The sequence below is a fragment of the Oncorhynchus masou genome, chromosome 24, assembly GCF_036934945.1.
Source record: "Oncorhynchus masou masou isolate Uvic2021 chromosome 24, UVic_Omas_1.1, whole genome shotgun sequence".
Taxonomy (NCBI): Eukaryota; Metazoa; Chordata; class Actinopteri; order Salmoniformes; family Salmonidae; genus Oncorhynchus; species Oncorhynchus masou.
In genome coordinates this window covers 61,876,424-61,893,481 of record NC_088235.1, presented here as the reverse complement: position 1 = coordinate 61,893,481, position 17,058 = coordinate 61,876,424, and the positions used below count along the sequence as shown (strand labels likewise).

Below are 17,058 nucleotides of genomic sequence, written 5' to 3'. Positions count from 1 at the left end.
AAGGGGAGTGATGGAGTGCTGCATCAGATGTTGGGTGATTGTGGAGGCCAGGTCCTCAACCAAATTGAGATGGTTTGGGATTAGTCGAACCGCAGAGTGAAGGAAAAGCAGCCAACAAGTGTTCAGCGTATGTGGGAACTCCTTCAAGACTCTTGGAAAAGCATTCCAGGTGAAGCTGGTTGATAGAATGCCAAGAGTGTGCAAAACTGTCAAGGTAAAGGGTGGCTATTTGAAGAATCTCAAATATAAACAATATTTTGATTTGTTTAACACTTTTTTGGTTACTACATGATTCCATATGTGTTATTTCATAGTTATTTTGTCTTCACTATTATTCTACAATGTAGAAAATAGTCAAAATAAAGAAAAACCCTTGAATGAGTAGGTGTTCTAAAACTTTTGACCGGTAGTGTATATGTGAGTGCATGCATGTGTGTTAGAGAGAGAGAGTCTACATCTGAATCAATCTCCAGATAAGCAGGGCCGATCGATCCACCAGGGCCAATCTACAGTAAAGCATAGTCCCAATGTGCACTAATTGTCCGGCTGACATTAATTGTCATTATAGGGTTGACATAGCCGCTGGCTGGGAGTTAGAGAGCCACATGGAGACTACACTCATCTGTTTACTGGTGACATCACAGCGGCCCGCCACAACCACATATAGTACAGGTCACCATTAAATCAAACCGGTGAGCTCCGCACTGGACGGGTTTATATGAGTGGAATGCTGCCTCTTTTTAACAAGCCGAGCCCCTTGGATGATGTCATCAGCATTTGGTGTTGTCCCGTTAAAAGGGTGAGTATGAGGACCTCTTAGGAAGGAGTAAAAGAAAGTAGAGGGGCTTATGAGTAAGTGTGTGCGAGGAGAGAGAAAGTGTGTGTGTGTGTGTGAATAGAGAGTGGTGGTGGAAGGGACTTCACGGACCACAGATCTGACTTCCTGAGGTACTCTTTGTACTTTAGGCCCCCCATTTCACTGCAGTCACGTAGGTCGTACTGGGGTATAGATGTAATTATTTATTTATTTTTAAACACTTAAAATTAGCCTCACGGTTGCATTGTTAAATCTTGTTCATTCCCTTAAATTAAATACCGTGACTGTTTTCTCATTAGCTGGGAATGTTGTTTGAAATGTCTGATACAACATACTTTGGTGAAATCATTATCAACCTACTGCATACCAGTTAAAAATATACATTTCGGTGTGCAGGGTGTGATGAAAAAGTGCACATCAAAATAACTTTTACGGTCAAATTACCTTGGGTTTCCTTTGCGTTTTCAACTCTACTAAAGGTTTGTTATGGCCTCCTGAGTGGCGCAGCGGTCTAAGGCCCTGCATCGCAGTGTTGTGGCGTCACTATAGCCTGGGGTTCGATCCCATAGTGAGGCGCACAATTGGCCAAGCGTCGTCCGGTTTAGGGGAGGGTTTGGGGGTGGGGGGGTAGTTTACTTGGCTCATCACACTCTAGTGACTCCTTGTGGCAGCTTGGGCGTCTGCAGGCTGACTCTGGTCGTTCGTTGAACTGTGTTTCCTCCAACACATTGGTGCAGTTGGCTTCTGGGTTAAGCGAGCAGGTGTTAAGAAGTGCGGTTTGCCGGGTCATGTTTCGGAGGACGCAGGCCCGATTGCTAAATAAATACAAATATATATATTACATTTTTGTTGTTGTTATATAGTGAATGTACTATGGTCTTGGCACGTGCGCTCGAGCCAACAGCTCGGGAATAGCCTACATGATGAGATTATTATGGACAAAAGAGGAAGACCATTTTTTATTGTCAAACAGCAGCCAAGCATCAATCATGTCACCAGAATAAGACCCTCTATAGTTATTGGAAAGGAGCATCAAGCTCATCACCATGCATGTTCATCGTAACTTATTTCATCTGTAGCCTAATAAACTGCATTGCTTTCCCGAAGTCGTAGTGGGTGGACCACACAACATATAATCTCGAGACTCCAAGTTCACTTCGATCGGATGATTATTATATCAATATTTGCGCATAAAAGGGTGTCCAGCGGCATTTCTCTCATAATTAGACACAAAAATATCCCACCTTGTCTAGTGTATTTTGTTTTGTCAACAAAATAGCTGTTTCCATCTGGACTGTCAGATGGAAATATGGTTTATGACATTAATCAGAGGAGGCTGGTGGGAGGAACTATAGGAGGACCAGCTCATTGCAATGGCTGGAATGGAATCAATGGAACAGAGTCAAACATGTGGTTTCCATATGTATGATGTGTTTGATACGGTTCCATCTATTCCATTCCAGCCATTACAATGAATCCGTCCTCCTATAGCTCCTCCCCATCAGCCTCCTCTGACATGAATATTCATCCTTCACAACAATTGGACAATTACAATAAAAAAAGTAAACTACGTGTGTCGTTGATGCTTGAATTTAGACTTGGCTGAACTGCTTTCAATGTGGAAAGATTGCTTCCGTATCCCACTTTTGTGATTTTCATTGAAAACGTCACTTTTTGTGTGGACCTATGGTCACAATGGGCTCCCGAGTGGTGCAGCGGTCTAAGGCACTGCATCTCAGTGCAAGAGGCATCACTACAGTCCCTGGTTCGAATCCGGGCTGTATCACATCTGGCCACGATTGGGAGTCCCGTAGGGTGGCGCACAATTGGCCCAGCGTCGTCCGGGTTTGGCTGGGGTAGGCCGTCATTGTAAATAAAACTTTGTTCTTAACTGACTTGCCTAAAAAATAAAAAATACATTTAAACAATGACTATGTCTCTGCAGGTTAGCTGTAATATCAAACTAACGCCCGCTATTTGCATTTCATGATCACAGTCATGCTAACCACATCATATTCCTCAATCGAGGTAAACTAGATGTTGGGTCGAGTGACTTTGATTCACAACAGTTTTTCTCAATAGTCTCAGTGTTCTCTGATAATTCTTCAGGCATCTACTCTTCCCTCCTCCCTCTCAGGCTGTGGCTGCTGTGGACTTGGGACCTTGGTTTACTGTATTATCTCCAAAGCAACTTATAATATTCTCACATGATCAGCAGCTCTAATGTGCACCAATTACTTCTGTGGAATCCAATGTACCACCGGAGAATTAGGAAATGCAATATATCAATGTGATATATACAGTACATCATATGGTCACACACAAATCAGCAGTCTGAAACCACATCCTCATTCAATGATTCTCTTGAGGAAAAACATGAGCTCTCCCAGTCCCATTGGCACAGGACTAGTTGGTTGCTGCACTCAATAAAGTGTTCTATTTAATTCCTCCCCTAGTGGTTGGATGGTTAAACCACATTCCCCACTCAAAAGGCCATTCTCACTTTACCTCACAGGATGAAGTCTTTCCTGAACCATCTGAGCAAAACCCCCTCCATTCAACAACCGCCCACCTCCCTCCTCCCCACTCCTATTCCCCTTCCCTTTTGAGAGAGCGGGGCTTCTCCTAAATGAACAATGCCCACACCTTGAACAGAGCCACTGATTTGAGGGGCCATTGTGTGGTGAGAGCAGGGTTTGCCCCACAAGTGTCTAGTCTCTGTTATCATGGAGCTCCACGGTCTGTGTGGAACTTTATGGCTTGTTATCCAACAACCCCTCCCCTATCTCCTGATGAGGATTGCTGAATGACTACTCTACACTGACTCTCCAATGTAGCCTTATTTGCACCAAGAGAAGGGGAGGGAGAGAGGGAGGAAGAGATAGAGAGGGGAACCTAACAATGCACTTGGAGGGTTGGTTGGCAAACACAGCTGGGCCAGCCACAGTAGAGGGGTGATAATGAGCCATAACTGTGAGGGGCTGGTGTTTGGTGTCCCCTGTAAACCCTGGCAAACTATGTTCATGAACCACACACACACACACACACACACACACACACACACACAGCATTGTAGACTCTGTAACTGATATGCTTGCAATACATGCATCAGTGCTTACCTCTACAACCTGCCTTGTATCCAACCTGAAGTTGAAGTCTCCGAAGACAAAATATGGCACCTTTTCAAACCTCTGGTCAGTGATCCTGAAAAACATGAAAACAATTTGCCATCAACAGTGAATTGCTTCAAGTGGAGTAGGCCTATACTGTTGATGGGCCTCTCAGGTGGGCCTTGGTGGTTGGTTGCCTTAGGGCATTTAATTTAATTTACGAGGTGCACAGCACCACCTGGTGGCACAAACACATTAGTCAGAAGTGTTTCACCCCTGTGGAGAATAATATTCAACATGACAAAATCCCCCAAAAAGCAGTTAACATGAATTGGCTTGAGTAAAATCGGGGCCTTAAATATTGTTCACCTCTAGTATAAAGTGAAATTAGCTGTGCAAGTTTCAAATGATGTTCTAGTAATGTGACTGAGCTGACTTGAGCATGCTGTTCCAAATCGTGTATGAGCAAATTAGATTGAGTCTGTGTGGACAGTATGATCTCCATTCTATGGGAAGCTGCTATACTTTGCATGGAAGGTAAGCAGTCATGAACTCTGTCCCAATATCCACACTTGAATACTATCTAGTATGTGTTGATGTATTGACCATCTAGCCATGGAATAAAAAGTGAAATAAATATAGGGACATGATCATTGAACAGTAACAGAGAGAGAAATCACCCACAGTATCTAATTCAATCCAATATATAGAACTGTGTGAGGTTGGGAGGATTCATGGAGTCCAGGAACCAGGTACATGGAATGCTTCCAGATCTACAGCAGCACTGGCATCTGAGCGCATTTAAAACGCACCTAAGCGACGTATAATTAACTTCCTATACCTAATCATTGACTTAAAAAGAGGCTCCCTCTTACAGGGGAGAGATAAGAAATTAAGACGACAGAGTTAGCGCTGCTAGCCTACTTGTGTAATTAATGATTCCGAATGCTAGCGCTTTGCTAATCGCGGGTGGGGATAAATCGCCGGGCGGAGGGCGGACTCTCTCCCGGCCCCCTGATAACAATATATTTATGAGGCCATAAAAAGAGAAGGCACTCTGTGGTGGGTCCATTCCTGGACCTGTGTCGTAAAGAATCACCACAGCCCAGCCAGTGTTTCTTTAAGGAGGAGGGGAGGGTGGGGTCGCTTGTTGTGGGGAGACTGGCGGACACCTGCACCTCAGACTACCAGTCATGGGTGCTCGGGGTCGGGATGGGGGTAACACACAGACTGGGTGATGTCATCACTGACCTTCCCCAGCCATGGGGACTGGAAGAGCACTCTATTCAAATACAAGGACAGTTCACACTTGCTGCAGCCTGGCGGCAGGTAGCCTAGCGGAGAAGAGTGTTGGGCCAGCAACCGAAAAGGTCACTGGTTCAAATCCCAGAGCAGACTAGGTGAAAAAAATCTGCCAATGTGCCCTTGAGCAAGGCACTTAACCCTAATTGCTCATGTAAGTCATTCTGGATGAGAGCATCTGCTAAATGACTCAAATGTAAATGTGCAAGTGGCCAATGGAACGGCCACTTCAACACATTCCTCGCATCCCTTAAATCGATGTGTTTGCAAACCCACGACTCACAGTGTCCCAGGGTTAAATGGACCAAGTTCTCTGTAAAAATAAATATAGGCCTAATAAAAGTTCAAGGTTATAGTGATGATTAGGATGAGAAGAGTATTCAAATAATGGTATTGCCTTTTCAAATAAGGATATTATCTGTGTATGCTGAGCATGTAACTTGTACAACGGAGGCTTGCCGACATGAAACATTATGAACATTTGTAGATTGACAGCTTTAAGGTGGCTTTATTCTTTAAAAAAAAGAAATGCGCTCACTCCAAAAAGCGAATAAAGCACATTTGCATAGAGCAGAGATAGGGAGAACAGAGAGTGAAAAAAGGAGGAGACGGGGGGGCTAAAATAGAGGAGAGAGTGAGTGTGGAGGGAGAGAGCAGAGAGAGCGAGGAGAGGCGAAAGGGACAAGAGAGAAAACAAAGGGACGATTCAGACCATGCCACTCTCCCCGGAGAGCGTGTGTGTTTCCCCAGGGCCCAGTGCTGGGCCGAGCCTGTTCCCAGCTTCATCCCTCTAATAGCCATGTCTAATGCCGTAGCCCTGGATGTTCTGTCTGTAGGGCTAAGGTATCAGCCGCAGGTCAGAAGGTAACGCTCTGTTTACATTGTCATTTCCTAAAGCACTTGTGGTGACCCGCTGGTGTGAAAGTTGACTTTTGCTTGGCCTTTATGGCGTCCCTAAGAATTGACATTAGCCACAGCGGACTGGTTGTGAATGGGGCGGTGGTGGGGGGTCCTGAGGGCCCCCTGCAGGCCCCCCAGCGAGGGCCCCATTAGTCGCGTCATCACAGTTCATTCAAGCAAACTGTAACAGTGTCAGCGATATTTCCACACAAAGACGCACTTCTTTACACAGTCTATAAACATGCTTCCCCCCTGGCCAATTCATCGCACGGTGACACCTCTGAAAGAGGCTCTTTACAGGGGCCGTTCTCACTGAGGGGGGCTATCAGTCAGGCCTTCCTGGGGCCACACAAAGACAGGGTCAGCCGCTAATTTATAACATGGCCCCCCAACTCTGCTCCCAGGCCCCCTACCGCAGCCGCACAAAGCACAGGGAGCACATTCCTGACACATTCACTGCTCACACACATAAATGGCTTCGGGCTTATTCAGATTGAAGAGAGTTGCAGCAGAAGCACCGCGACGAGACTTCAACTGACATAATATGAACATAAACTTTTCAGTTTACATTAGCAACGGACTGCCATGTGCCGAGAGAGAATTTGTGGGCTTGGCAACAGACATTCTTGCACTGCAGCTTAAATATCCCAGTCACATTAGCCTATAGTACATCCACTAGCCAGTAATTGTGCTTACAAAAAACAGTTCAACCATGCAAGGAACTTTTCGTCTTAACCCTATTACACTCTTGCAATATTCAACAATTCACAAACGTGTGCAGACAATTAAATGGTTTATTTTCTCTTCCGTACTCTCATTACATTTTAGCTTCAAGACAAAAGCAGTTACTGCTAGCTAACGCTAACACGCCTTCATCAAGTAACGTTACGTTAGCCTATCAAAAATGAATGCTTCATTCAAATTCAACTCAGCGTCACACTACAAAAGCCAATGCAGAGTCATCCATTGGGAGTGTGATTTTGAGAATTTTATGAGAATGTTAACATCGTGAAGAATGTGCTTCTTGACGTCTGGCTCAATGGGCCAGGGGAGGAACCCTGATGTGACCTGTGACACCCAGGGTTGGCCACCCGCTACCAGCGCCCATCCCACCCAGAACCCCCTTCTCCCAACCTACCCAGCTCTCCCAGTTGAGTCATGCCAAAAGGGTGGTTGTGGGGTGTCGCGGTCACACAGAGGTTAGAGGATAAACCAACCCAACAACGTCAAACCCAACGACTGGTCAAATCCCACAGCATTTCAAATAGGGACACAAACAAACCCAGGGAGGAAGGATGTCAGCCACTGGATCTGGTGGTGTTGGGTGGACTGGTATAGGTGGCGATGCAAGCCGGTCCAACCTCTTCTCAGCAGTAACTCCCATCTGCCAAATCCAACATGCATGGGAGCCACATCTTACAGCCTGTGAACCCATCATATCGACATTTCGGCAGATCTCTATTCCGCAGATACATAACTAGGTAAAACGGTTGTAGACAATATACAGTACATTATACTCATTTCCGGTTCTTCAATCCCCATGGCTGCAGAGCTAAGAGTGAATGGTGGCTACTTGCTAATGAACTGATTCTACACAGTAGAGACTGACTGGGGGGGGGGGGTCTAACCCCTGCTGCCCCCAGGCCTCCCAGGGTGAGGAGGCAGTTCACAGTCACGCACTGACACCCCTCTGCACACCACTACCCCCATGAAGGGCTATACTGTATTTGGTCCCTAGCTGAGCTAGCACTGTCCACTAGCCCCTAAACACAACTAGCCACCTAAAGCCTATGCTCCCCTTCAGCCTCTAATGAATTGTGTTGCAAAATTCCTTCAAAAAAAATTCTGGTTCCTGCTTATTCCCTCCTGATTTAGATAATCAGCCAACTGGGATTTGGGAAAGACGTATCGAAAGTTCCTGAAATGTTTCAACCCTCCTACTGAATGACATAAGTCAGCAACCACAGCATTCCCTGTGCCACACAAACACATAGGTCATAGCAGGAGCTTGCATGCAAACCCAAATAAGCATAAGCACACACATTGAGTCAATCCGATGCTCTTAAAAAAAAAAAAACTATTCTACTATCGCATTATTCACCACACCTCCACTAAAACACTAAGTTATACATTTTGTATAAACACGTACGCGCACCACACTACTACTACTACCCTGTCTAATCAATGTATCCGGCTTTTATTGAGGATCTCTCTGCAATTCTTCAGTCCTTCTTCCAGCTGAACATGTCTATTGCCTGGAAACAGGCTCTCCTTTCTCTTCTCTTTCAGCCTGTTGTTCTGGGAAAAGCCTTAAAGGAAACGTTTAGATTGGAGGGCTCTTTGAGATGCTCTGACAGTTGACTGATGACCGTCCATAAAATGACAAAGAATTGCTGTATGGTGGCCAGTACGGCCCACTGCTTCCCCCTGGGAAACTAATTGCCCCGAATTGTTAACGGCAACATCATTTTTTTTTTTTTGCCAATCATTGCTTTTCAATGCCTTCGAAAATGAGCATGAAACGAGCCTTTTCAGCGAACAAAACAGTTAAATGTCTCCAATGTTGATCAAATTAACTTCAGCTGTGTAACAATGGACTATATTTGTGTGAAAATAACGGCGGGGGACAAAGGGGGTCTTTACACCGAGATTTCACGGTTGTAATGTAAAACTGTTCTCTCCTGAACCGGACCAGCCACTCAAAGGGAGAGAATAAAAAGGAACACAACTCCAATAAACAAAAGATTTGTAGCTAAAGAAAAAAATGGTGTTGATTTGATCTCATAGCTATCATTTCACATGGTTCTTGGCTGCCTGCTTTCCCATCCTCTTGGCCAGAGCCCTGAATTCTGAATTAGCACAGACTCGGCATCCTCCTTACATCACCAGTCCTTGGCGGAACTAAGCAAACTAGAGGGCATTTTACTAGATACAGAGTCATATATATCAATGCTTCCTTACAGGAAAAAGGGTCTGTAACGAGTCTCATAAGGAAGCATTAATATCTACAGATAAAATGTTCTAATGCAGTGGTTGTTATCAAAAACACAATTCCCAAACCAATTTCAGGATCATAAATCAAATGTATATTTCCGATATTAAGAACATAGCATCATTTTTGTATATTCCCGCGCTCCTCAAAAACAAATGTCTTATATTATGAAGCAATGGCATCAAGGGAAATTTTAATATAAAGGGTTAATAACTTTCGATGCCGTTTGAGGATCACATCTCAGTGAGGGGAAGGCATAGGGGAAGAAAAACAGGCAAGGAGGGTATACATTTCAAACAGGACTTTCCCTTCTCTCATGAAGCTGCCGGCCACACATCAGCCAGAGACCGGAGAAGTGCTTTTTTGATGTGACTCAATGGAGAGGTTTGGCTGGCTAAACGCTGTTCCTTCTCAGTATTGTTCCCCGGAGGCCTTGAAGCGCTTTGGAAATAAACACTGCTTAGCAGTTAAAAGGGCCACAGAGGAAGGGGCTTATCAGATGTGTTCTCAAAGGGCCGTAAGCTGCATTATTAGCCAGGGTGCAAGATAAGGGAAGGGGCTGAGGTTGGGCCCAGCCACGGAGCTCACTCCCGAGACTGTCTCACTGACCAGGCTCCTGCACCAGCAGCCCCTCTGGATCTCAGCTGGTGGTGTCCACTTCCCCTCCTTACCCCCTCCCCACAATGAGAGATTAGAGCTCAGAAAGAGAGAGAAGGGGGAGAGAGGAGGCTTTGGCTATAGATATTCACCCTCTCCCTTTTCCTGCTCTCTTTCTGGGGTAGGAGTCAGAGTTAGGACAATGGCCAAAATGACGGTTCCCAACCGGCCGCTGAATGGGAACACTGTTGGAGGTAGCGCTTCATTCAAAGCCGGCCTGGGCACATTGTCCTCCCCGATCGGCGGAGGAGAATGGAGTTCGCTGGTGGCTGCCAAAAGGTTAGCAGCTCCTGTGAAAGGAGCAGCCCATTATGCACTGCCCCTAACAGAGCCCAGGGTCTTTTGTCCCCCCCCCCCGCCCCCCGCCCCGGCCCAGCCAGCTTTTTCACTCTCAGGCAGGCCGGATCTGTGCCCAAGTGTTTCCCCAAAGTGAGCGATTGAGGCGCGATGCCCCCCTTCACCCCCTGCATGGGATACCAGCCTAGTCAGAACATAGGCCTACACCTCCCATACCCCTTAGGTTACTCCTCCCACCTCTCGAAAAAGGGCAGAAATCCCCTGCCATTGTCACCTTTTAATGATATGTCCCAGGAATTAACAGTGAAGGATACCTTCTGAGCACAAGGGGACTTAGGGAGGGGAGCGTGGAAACTGCCACTCACCAGCCCAGTGCTATTCACTCTCCACCAGAAAACGCGCCATTTAGCCGTATTTATGAGGCGACTTTTACAAATAAATCAACTTCAAGAACATGACGAAAGCGTAGAAAATACGGTCAAAACCCTATTTTCAAGTTACTTCATTATGCCCGTAAATCCAGGTAAATTATGGTTGATATTTATATATATATATAGTGTAATATGATTAAGACGAAAAGTTCCTTGCATGGTTGAACCGTTTTTTGTAAGCACGATTACTGGCTAGTGGATGTACTATAGGCTAATGTGACTCGGATATTTAAGCTGCAGTGCAAGAATGTCTGTTGCCAAGCCCACAAATTCTCTCTCGGCACATGGCAGTCCGTTGCTATTATGTCAGTTGAAGTCTCGTCGCGGTGCTTCTGCTGCAACTCTCTTCAATCTGAATAAGCCCGAAGCCATTTATGTGTGTGAGCAGTGAATGTGTCAGGAATGTGCTCCCTGTGCTTTATATATATATTTTTAAAGCTAACCATTTTCCCAAAACACCCCCCACTTCCCTGTCCATTAAACGCAAAGCATTCTTTCATCAAAACGAAAGCATGAAGGAGGGGGAAAATTATTATCTTGGAAATACATAAAACACTACATAAAACGCTAATTCACGAGGTGCCAAAACCCTTCATAATACATGGCGGCCATATGCATGCAGTTATTCAAAGTGGAAGGAGATGAAAGATGCTGTGCATTCAGACTCCATTTCAAATGGTGGGGTGGGGGGGTCACGTAATGCAGGGCTGCCACGTAGCTTTTATTTGGTGTTAGCATGACCAGGTAAAGAGCACAGGGCCACTAGAACACTACATCATCCCTCTCCACTGTCAATGGACGTCACATAAATCACATTAGCGGGAACGGCTCTCATGTTTTCTTAGAGGGGTCTTTGGGTGCAGGACGAAGGATTCGCTGCTGGTAGAGAGGTGAGCGTGTTGCTCGGGGTCGAATGGAAAGGAGGAGAGGACGGTGAGAGGCGATATGGAGAGACTGGTGAACGCAGAGATGGAGAGGATACTGAGAGGAAAGATTAAGAGAATAGGTGGAGAGGTTATAGGTTATATCCTTCCTGTTTGGTCCTGTCCGGGGGTGTCATCGGATGGGGCCACAGTGTCTCCTGACCCCTCCTGTCTCAGCCTCCAGTATTTATGTTGCAGTAGTTTATGTGTCGGGGGGCTAGGGTCAGTTTGTTATATCTGGAGTACTTCTCCTGTCCTATCCGGTGTCCTATGTGAATTTAAGTATGCTCTCTCTAATTCTCTCTTTCTCTCTTTCTTTCTCGGAGGACCTGAGCCCTAGGACGATGCCTCAGGTCTACATGACATGATGACTCCTTGCTGTCCCCAGTCCACCTGGCCGTGCTGCTGCTCCAGTTTCAACAGTTCTGCCTGTGATTATTATTATTTGACCATGCTGGTCATTTATGAACATTTGAACATCTTGGCCATGTTCTGTTATAATCTCCACCCGGCACAGCCAGAAGAGGACTGGCCACCCCACATAGCCTGGTTCTTCTCTAGGTTTCGGCCTTTCTAGGGAGTTTTTCCTAGCCACCGTGCTTCTACACCTGCATTGCTTGCTGTTTGGGGTTTTAGGCTGGGTTTCTGTACAGCACTTTGAGATATCAGCTGATGTACGAAGGGCTATATAAATACATTTGATTTGATTTAGGTGGAGAGAATATAGGGAGATGAGATGTGGAAAGAGGAGTGGGTGGAGAGATGGAAATAACGGCGAGAGGCTAGATGGAGAAGGGACAGAGAAAATAGTTACAGAGATGAGATGGCAAGAATAAGGAGGAGCGTGCCAGTTACCTATCTAAGACGAAGCCCAGGGCCTTCTGTCTCGTCCCGGAGTAGACTGAGGGGCTCTTCTCCCAAGCCAGTATGTTGGAGGCATCGTGGAACAAGTGGATGTTGACCAGGTCAAAAGCACTGGGAGGGGACAGAGAGAGACGTATGTTAGTTGGACCCCAGGTAATTTCAGTTTGAGACACCTGAACTACATGACTGACCTCTTGGCCTGTGGACCACGGGTATGGTTGTGTGAATGGAGCAGTGAGATGAATTTGTCTCGCTGCACTACAGGCAGACTGACATGTCCATTTCCCTCCTGGTAGTGCTACTGTTGCTAAGCCCGTCTCATCGATCTACTATATCAATCTCTGTAACTGTTTTTCTCAGAACGTCTCACCTCAAGACGCTTATGCTGTTGACAAACTTCTAAATAAATACGCAAAATGTCCCCCTCACCCGTGTCCCTCTCGGTCATCCCTGTCCCTCTCTCTCTGTCTCTTCCTCCAAGTGCCTGTCTCGAGTCATGCCTGCCTCATTTAGAATGTTACGGTTTCAGCCCTTTTGTTCTCACGTCATCCTTCTATTAGATTACGACCCCCCCCCTGCGCCCGCCCTGCCCAAACGTTTGTATTCATCTCGTACAGGTTCAATTGTATGTAATGTTTTCTGTCATCTGTCATATGCAACTGCTGACTAACACGATTATGCCTAATCCAATCCTGGCCCGTTCCTGGCTCGCTGTCGGTTGGGAGAGGGAGCGAAGTAAAGTCTCTCTCTCTCTAGGGAAGACTGACTCTACCTCTCCTCTGTCTATGAAGAACGGACCTGCAAAGCCCCATGGGATATACCCTATGGATAGAGGGGTAAAGCCAAAGGGACAGGTACTGCGAGTGATACTGCTAGGCTTTACAGGTAGTCACAGTTGGACGTGACGCTGAAATGCACCTGGATGAAAAGCTCATATTCAATTTGATCCTAAGTGTAGCGTGAGATGTAACATGAGATGTGCTAGAAACTCACCAGTCAGCCAGAGCCCATCGAGTCCTGATAAAGCCTTTTCTGGACCACTTGCACTGCAACATAGGGAGGATACACATGCAGACTGAACGTTAGCATTGATAGCATGGAATTGAAACTTACTGCAGTGCACCAACAATCTCAACTGGCATACATAGCCAGTGTGGGCTATACAAACGCAAAGACAAACTCTCTTCTGAGAGTTTTTTTTCTCCATTTCAGTATGATTCTAATCATTACTATACAGCATATCAATTTTCCCTGTATTTAAATATTTGTCTAACCTGAGCCTCATAATAGAGAACATAAGCCATTTAGCAGACACTTTGATCCTAAGCGACTTACAGTCATGCGTGCATACATTGTTTATGTATGGGTGGTCACGGGAATTTAGCCCACTATACCGTGATTGCAAGTACCATGCTCTACCAACTGAGCTCCAGAGGACCAGCACTGTCATGACAATGGGAAAACAGTATGACTTCCAAAGTGTTCTAGTGGCCTGACCTAAAGCCACCTGGTCAACCTCCTATAGCCTCACCCCATAGTGCTACTAACTGAGGGAATTACTCGGTCAGGAGTCCCAGCTCTCACACAGCATATGATTTACCATGAAGCTCGTTATTGAACGAGAGAAAAATTGACGCTGCAACCGGCCTAATTTTGAACGCATAAATAAATAAATATTCCAGGGGCTTTCTGAGCATCCTAATGGGGAGTTAACCGTGGTGATGAATAAACTAATTATGGCCCAGGTCACATAATTACAAATTGACTCATTTTATTTAAAAACTTAGATGCAATTTTAAAGGCCTGAGAGGTATTTGATTGCATCTCACATCCTTCAATCTGCATTAGTACAAGATTAACTGTATCAAATTGAATTACATTAGCATACTTGAATTAATCTATACCGCATGGCAGAATGTATGGGCCCAATTATACCCCACTGTCCAATATTGTGTGTGTTTGAGGTAAATCTAAATCGTTTTTCCAAGAACGGATTACACTCAAGTATTTTGTGATCATTTTAAAAGACAAATAAATATGACGAATAGTTTACACGATGTTGTCGTCGAAAATAAAATACACGAGGAAGTACTTCTTCCTTCAACAAAACAAACACAGATGTTTCAAGGATATTGATTCAGTAATCACATTGTGACATTTAGGTGGTAAGAAGAGGTTTTTATGCATCATATTAACCCGACTTCCTGAGGGAGATTCATGTTCACTGTATATATGTGATGTGTGATATATGTGACAGCATTGTAATGGCTTTAATAAAGAGAGGATGTGGAAGAGGAGGAAGAGGATGACAGGGGGGGGGAGTGTGGAGGCAAGGAGAGGATGGGTTCCAAACCTGCACTCTTAATGCAGCGCGAAATACATTTCATCTAAAATGTAATTTAAAGAGCCATTAACTACAATCATAACATTTAAATCCATCACTTCCTGTCGTGCAACCTCAGATTGCCCCGTTTCCTCCTCCTATGACTGATTGACCCTTGTCGCCTTGTTTGGCTATGGCACCACGCACACACGCACACACACCCCTCCATTCATCAACACACAGTGTTGTCACACGGGCCTGGGAAATTCACAGACAGAGTGACAACCAACTACCATGTACCCAATCAAATACAAGAGTGTAATGTCTGCCTAAATGACTACAGTATGTGTTACAGGGCCAGGAAAACACCTGGGTCCTAGTGATTAAAATGTACATGCCCTATTACTCTAGGTAAGACAAGTTGAAAAGCTGGGGGGGTGACACAGGCTGAGGGTGAAGGATTGAGGCTGACCTTCCATGGCCAGTGATGGGGTCCCCAGACTGTGACAGTGATGAACGGCTGTAGAGTGGGGGTCAGCCATGACAGCCAGGCGCCCAGCCGACACGGGACGGAGAGGCGAGTAGTGGAGAGCGGGCTATGGGGCCATCAAATGGATTCCCCATGACAGCCAGGCGCCCAGCCGACACGGGACGGAGAGGCGAGTAGTGGAGAGCGGGCTATGGGGCCATCAAATGGATTCCCCATGACAGGAAGCGGCACCATAAACTCCCCACTTGTGTCCATTGGAAGTTTTCAGTTCCACTAACAAATGTCACGCGTGTCACGGTGGCACACACACACTCCCATCTCCCCAGTCCTAAACTCCCCACTTGTGTCCATTGGAAGTTTTCAGTTCCACTAACAAATGTCACGCGTGTCACGGTGGCACACACACACTCCCATCTCCCCAGTCCTTTTTTAAATGTATTTGTTGACCTCTCCTATATTTCAGCTGAGACCCCCCCCCCGAATCCCCACTCAGACAGGGATCCCATCAAATAAGAAAGAGGGGTCTTTAGGACTAGGGTGGGTTTTACAGGACTGGAAAGATAAGAGAGATGTAAATGGGAAAAATAATCTGACCAACTGGGGACATTTTGCCAGTCCCCACAAGGAAAAAAGCTTTTTCGGGTTAGAATTAGTGTTAGATTTAGGTTTAGCGGTTAAAGGTAAGGGACATCTTGTATGGGAATCAATTGTGTTAGTAAAACAAGACTGTGAGTGTGTATGTGTGTGTGTGTGGTGGGATTGAGGGGGGTCTCTGATTAAAATGTTCCAAACCAGTGCTGTGTAGAGGGTGAAGGGAAGGACAAGTCCTTTATAGAGACAGTGTAGACCGAGGGGGGGGGGGGGGGGGTACATAACAGGTGACAAATATTGCTGGATTCTCTAGCCCACCTATTTCTCTCAAAATGGATCCTAGCAGCTAAGTCTTGGATTGTCTCTGGACCACGGACAGAAACAATACGACTTTCCCATTTAAAAATTGGAATTCCATGGCTGCCACATAACCATAATATAAGAGTTTACAAACGGGTACCAAAAGGGTGTCTGACTGTAGTCCACAACCAATGCTTTAATGAGCAGATGTGTGGTAGAGAACAAGAAATAGCTTATATGGACAATGATCACTTCCGTCCAATGGGAAGGGGACCTTAAGGTCTCGGTCGTGTACTTTATTTGTATAAGCAAATGACAAATCCTTATGATGGCATTTTTGGGGGGGAAGCATGCATTACTGCACCAAACAAAAAAATATATACAGTGGGGCAAAAAAGTATTTAGTCAGCCACCAATTGTGCAAGTTCTCCCACTTAAAAAGATGAGAGAGGCCTGTAATTTTCATCATAGGTACACTTCAACTATGACAGACAAAATAAGAAAAAACATTGTAGGATTTTTTATGAATTTATTTGCAAATTATGGTGGAAAATAAGTATTTGGTAAATAACAAAAGTTTCTCACTACTTTGTTATATACCCTTTGTTGACAATGACAGAGGTCAAACGTTTTCTGTAAGTCTTCACAAGGTTTTCACACACTGTTGCTGGTAAACTTTTGTTATTTACCAAATACTTATTTTCCACCATAATTTGCAAATAAATTCATTAAAAATGCTACAATGTTTTTTCTTATTTTGTCTGTCATAGTTGAAGTGTACCTATGATGACAATTACAGGCCTCTCATCTTTTTAAGTGGGAGAACTTGCACAATTGGTGGCTGGCTAAATACTTTTTTTGCCCCACTGTACATACATGCATACATACATACATACATACATACATACATACATACATACATATATACTTAGGCAAGTTGAAAGGTTTGACGAAACAACAAGAAATGACAGCTTGCCAAATCCATCACGTCAATTTTTCAAAAGAAATGTGCCTGTTATTTTGTCCAGTTCCTTCTTATTCAGCTTTTCATTGAATGTCCC

General features: G+C 45.2%; 1 protein-coding gene across 3 annotated transcripts in view; it reads right to left on the bottom strand.

Moving 5' to 3' along the window:
* The window catches only part of LOC135512442 (inositol polyphosphate-5-phosphatase A-like), a 223,166-nt gene that overhangs the window by 51,776 nt on the left and 154,332 nt on the right, over positions 1 to 17,058 (bottom strand). For all 3 annotated transcript variants that reach the window (XM_064934471.1, XM_064934470.1, XM_064934469.1), the window contains exons 7-9: positions 13,287 to 13,339; positions 12,285 to 12,404; positions 3,937 to 4,021 (exon numbers count right to left, since the gene is read on the bottom strand). In XM_064934471.1, the coding sequence (XP_064790543.1) occupies positions 3,937 to 4,021; positions 12,285 to 12,404; positions 13,287 to 13,339 (258 nt within the window). The remainder of the gene's footprint in view (positions 1 to 3,936; positions 4,022 to 12,284; positions 12,405 to 13,286; positions 13,340 to 17,058) is intronic.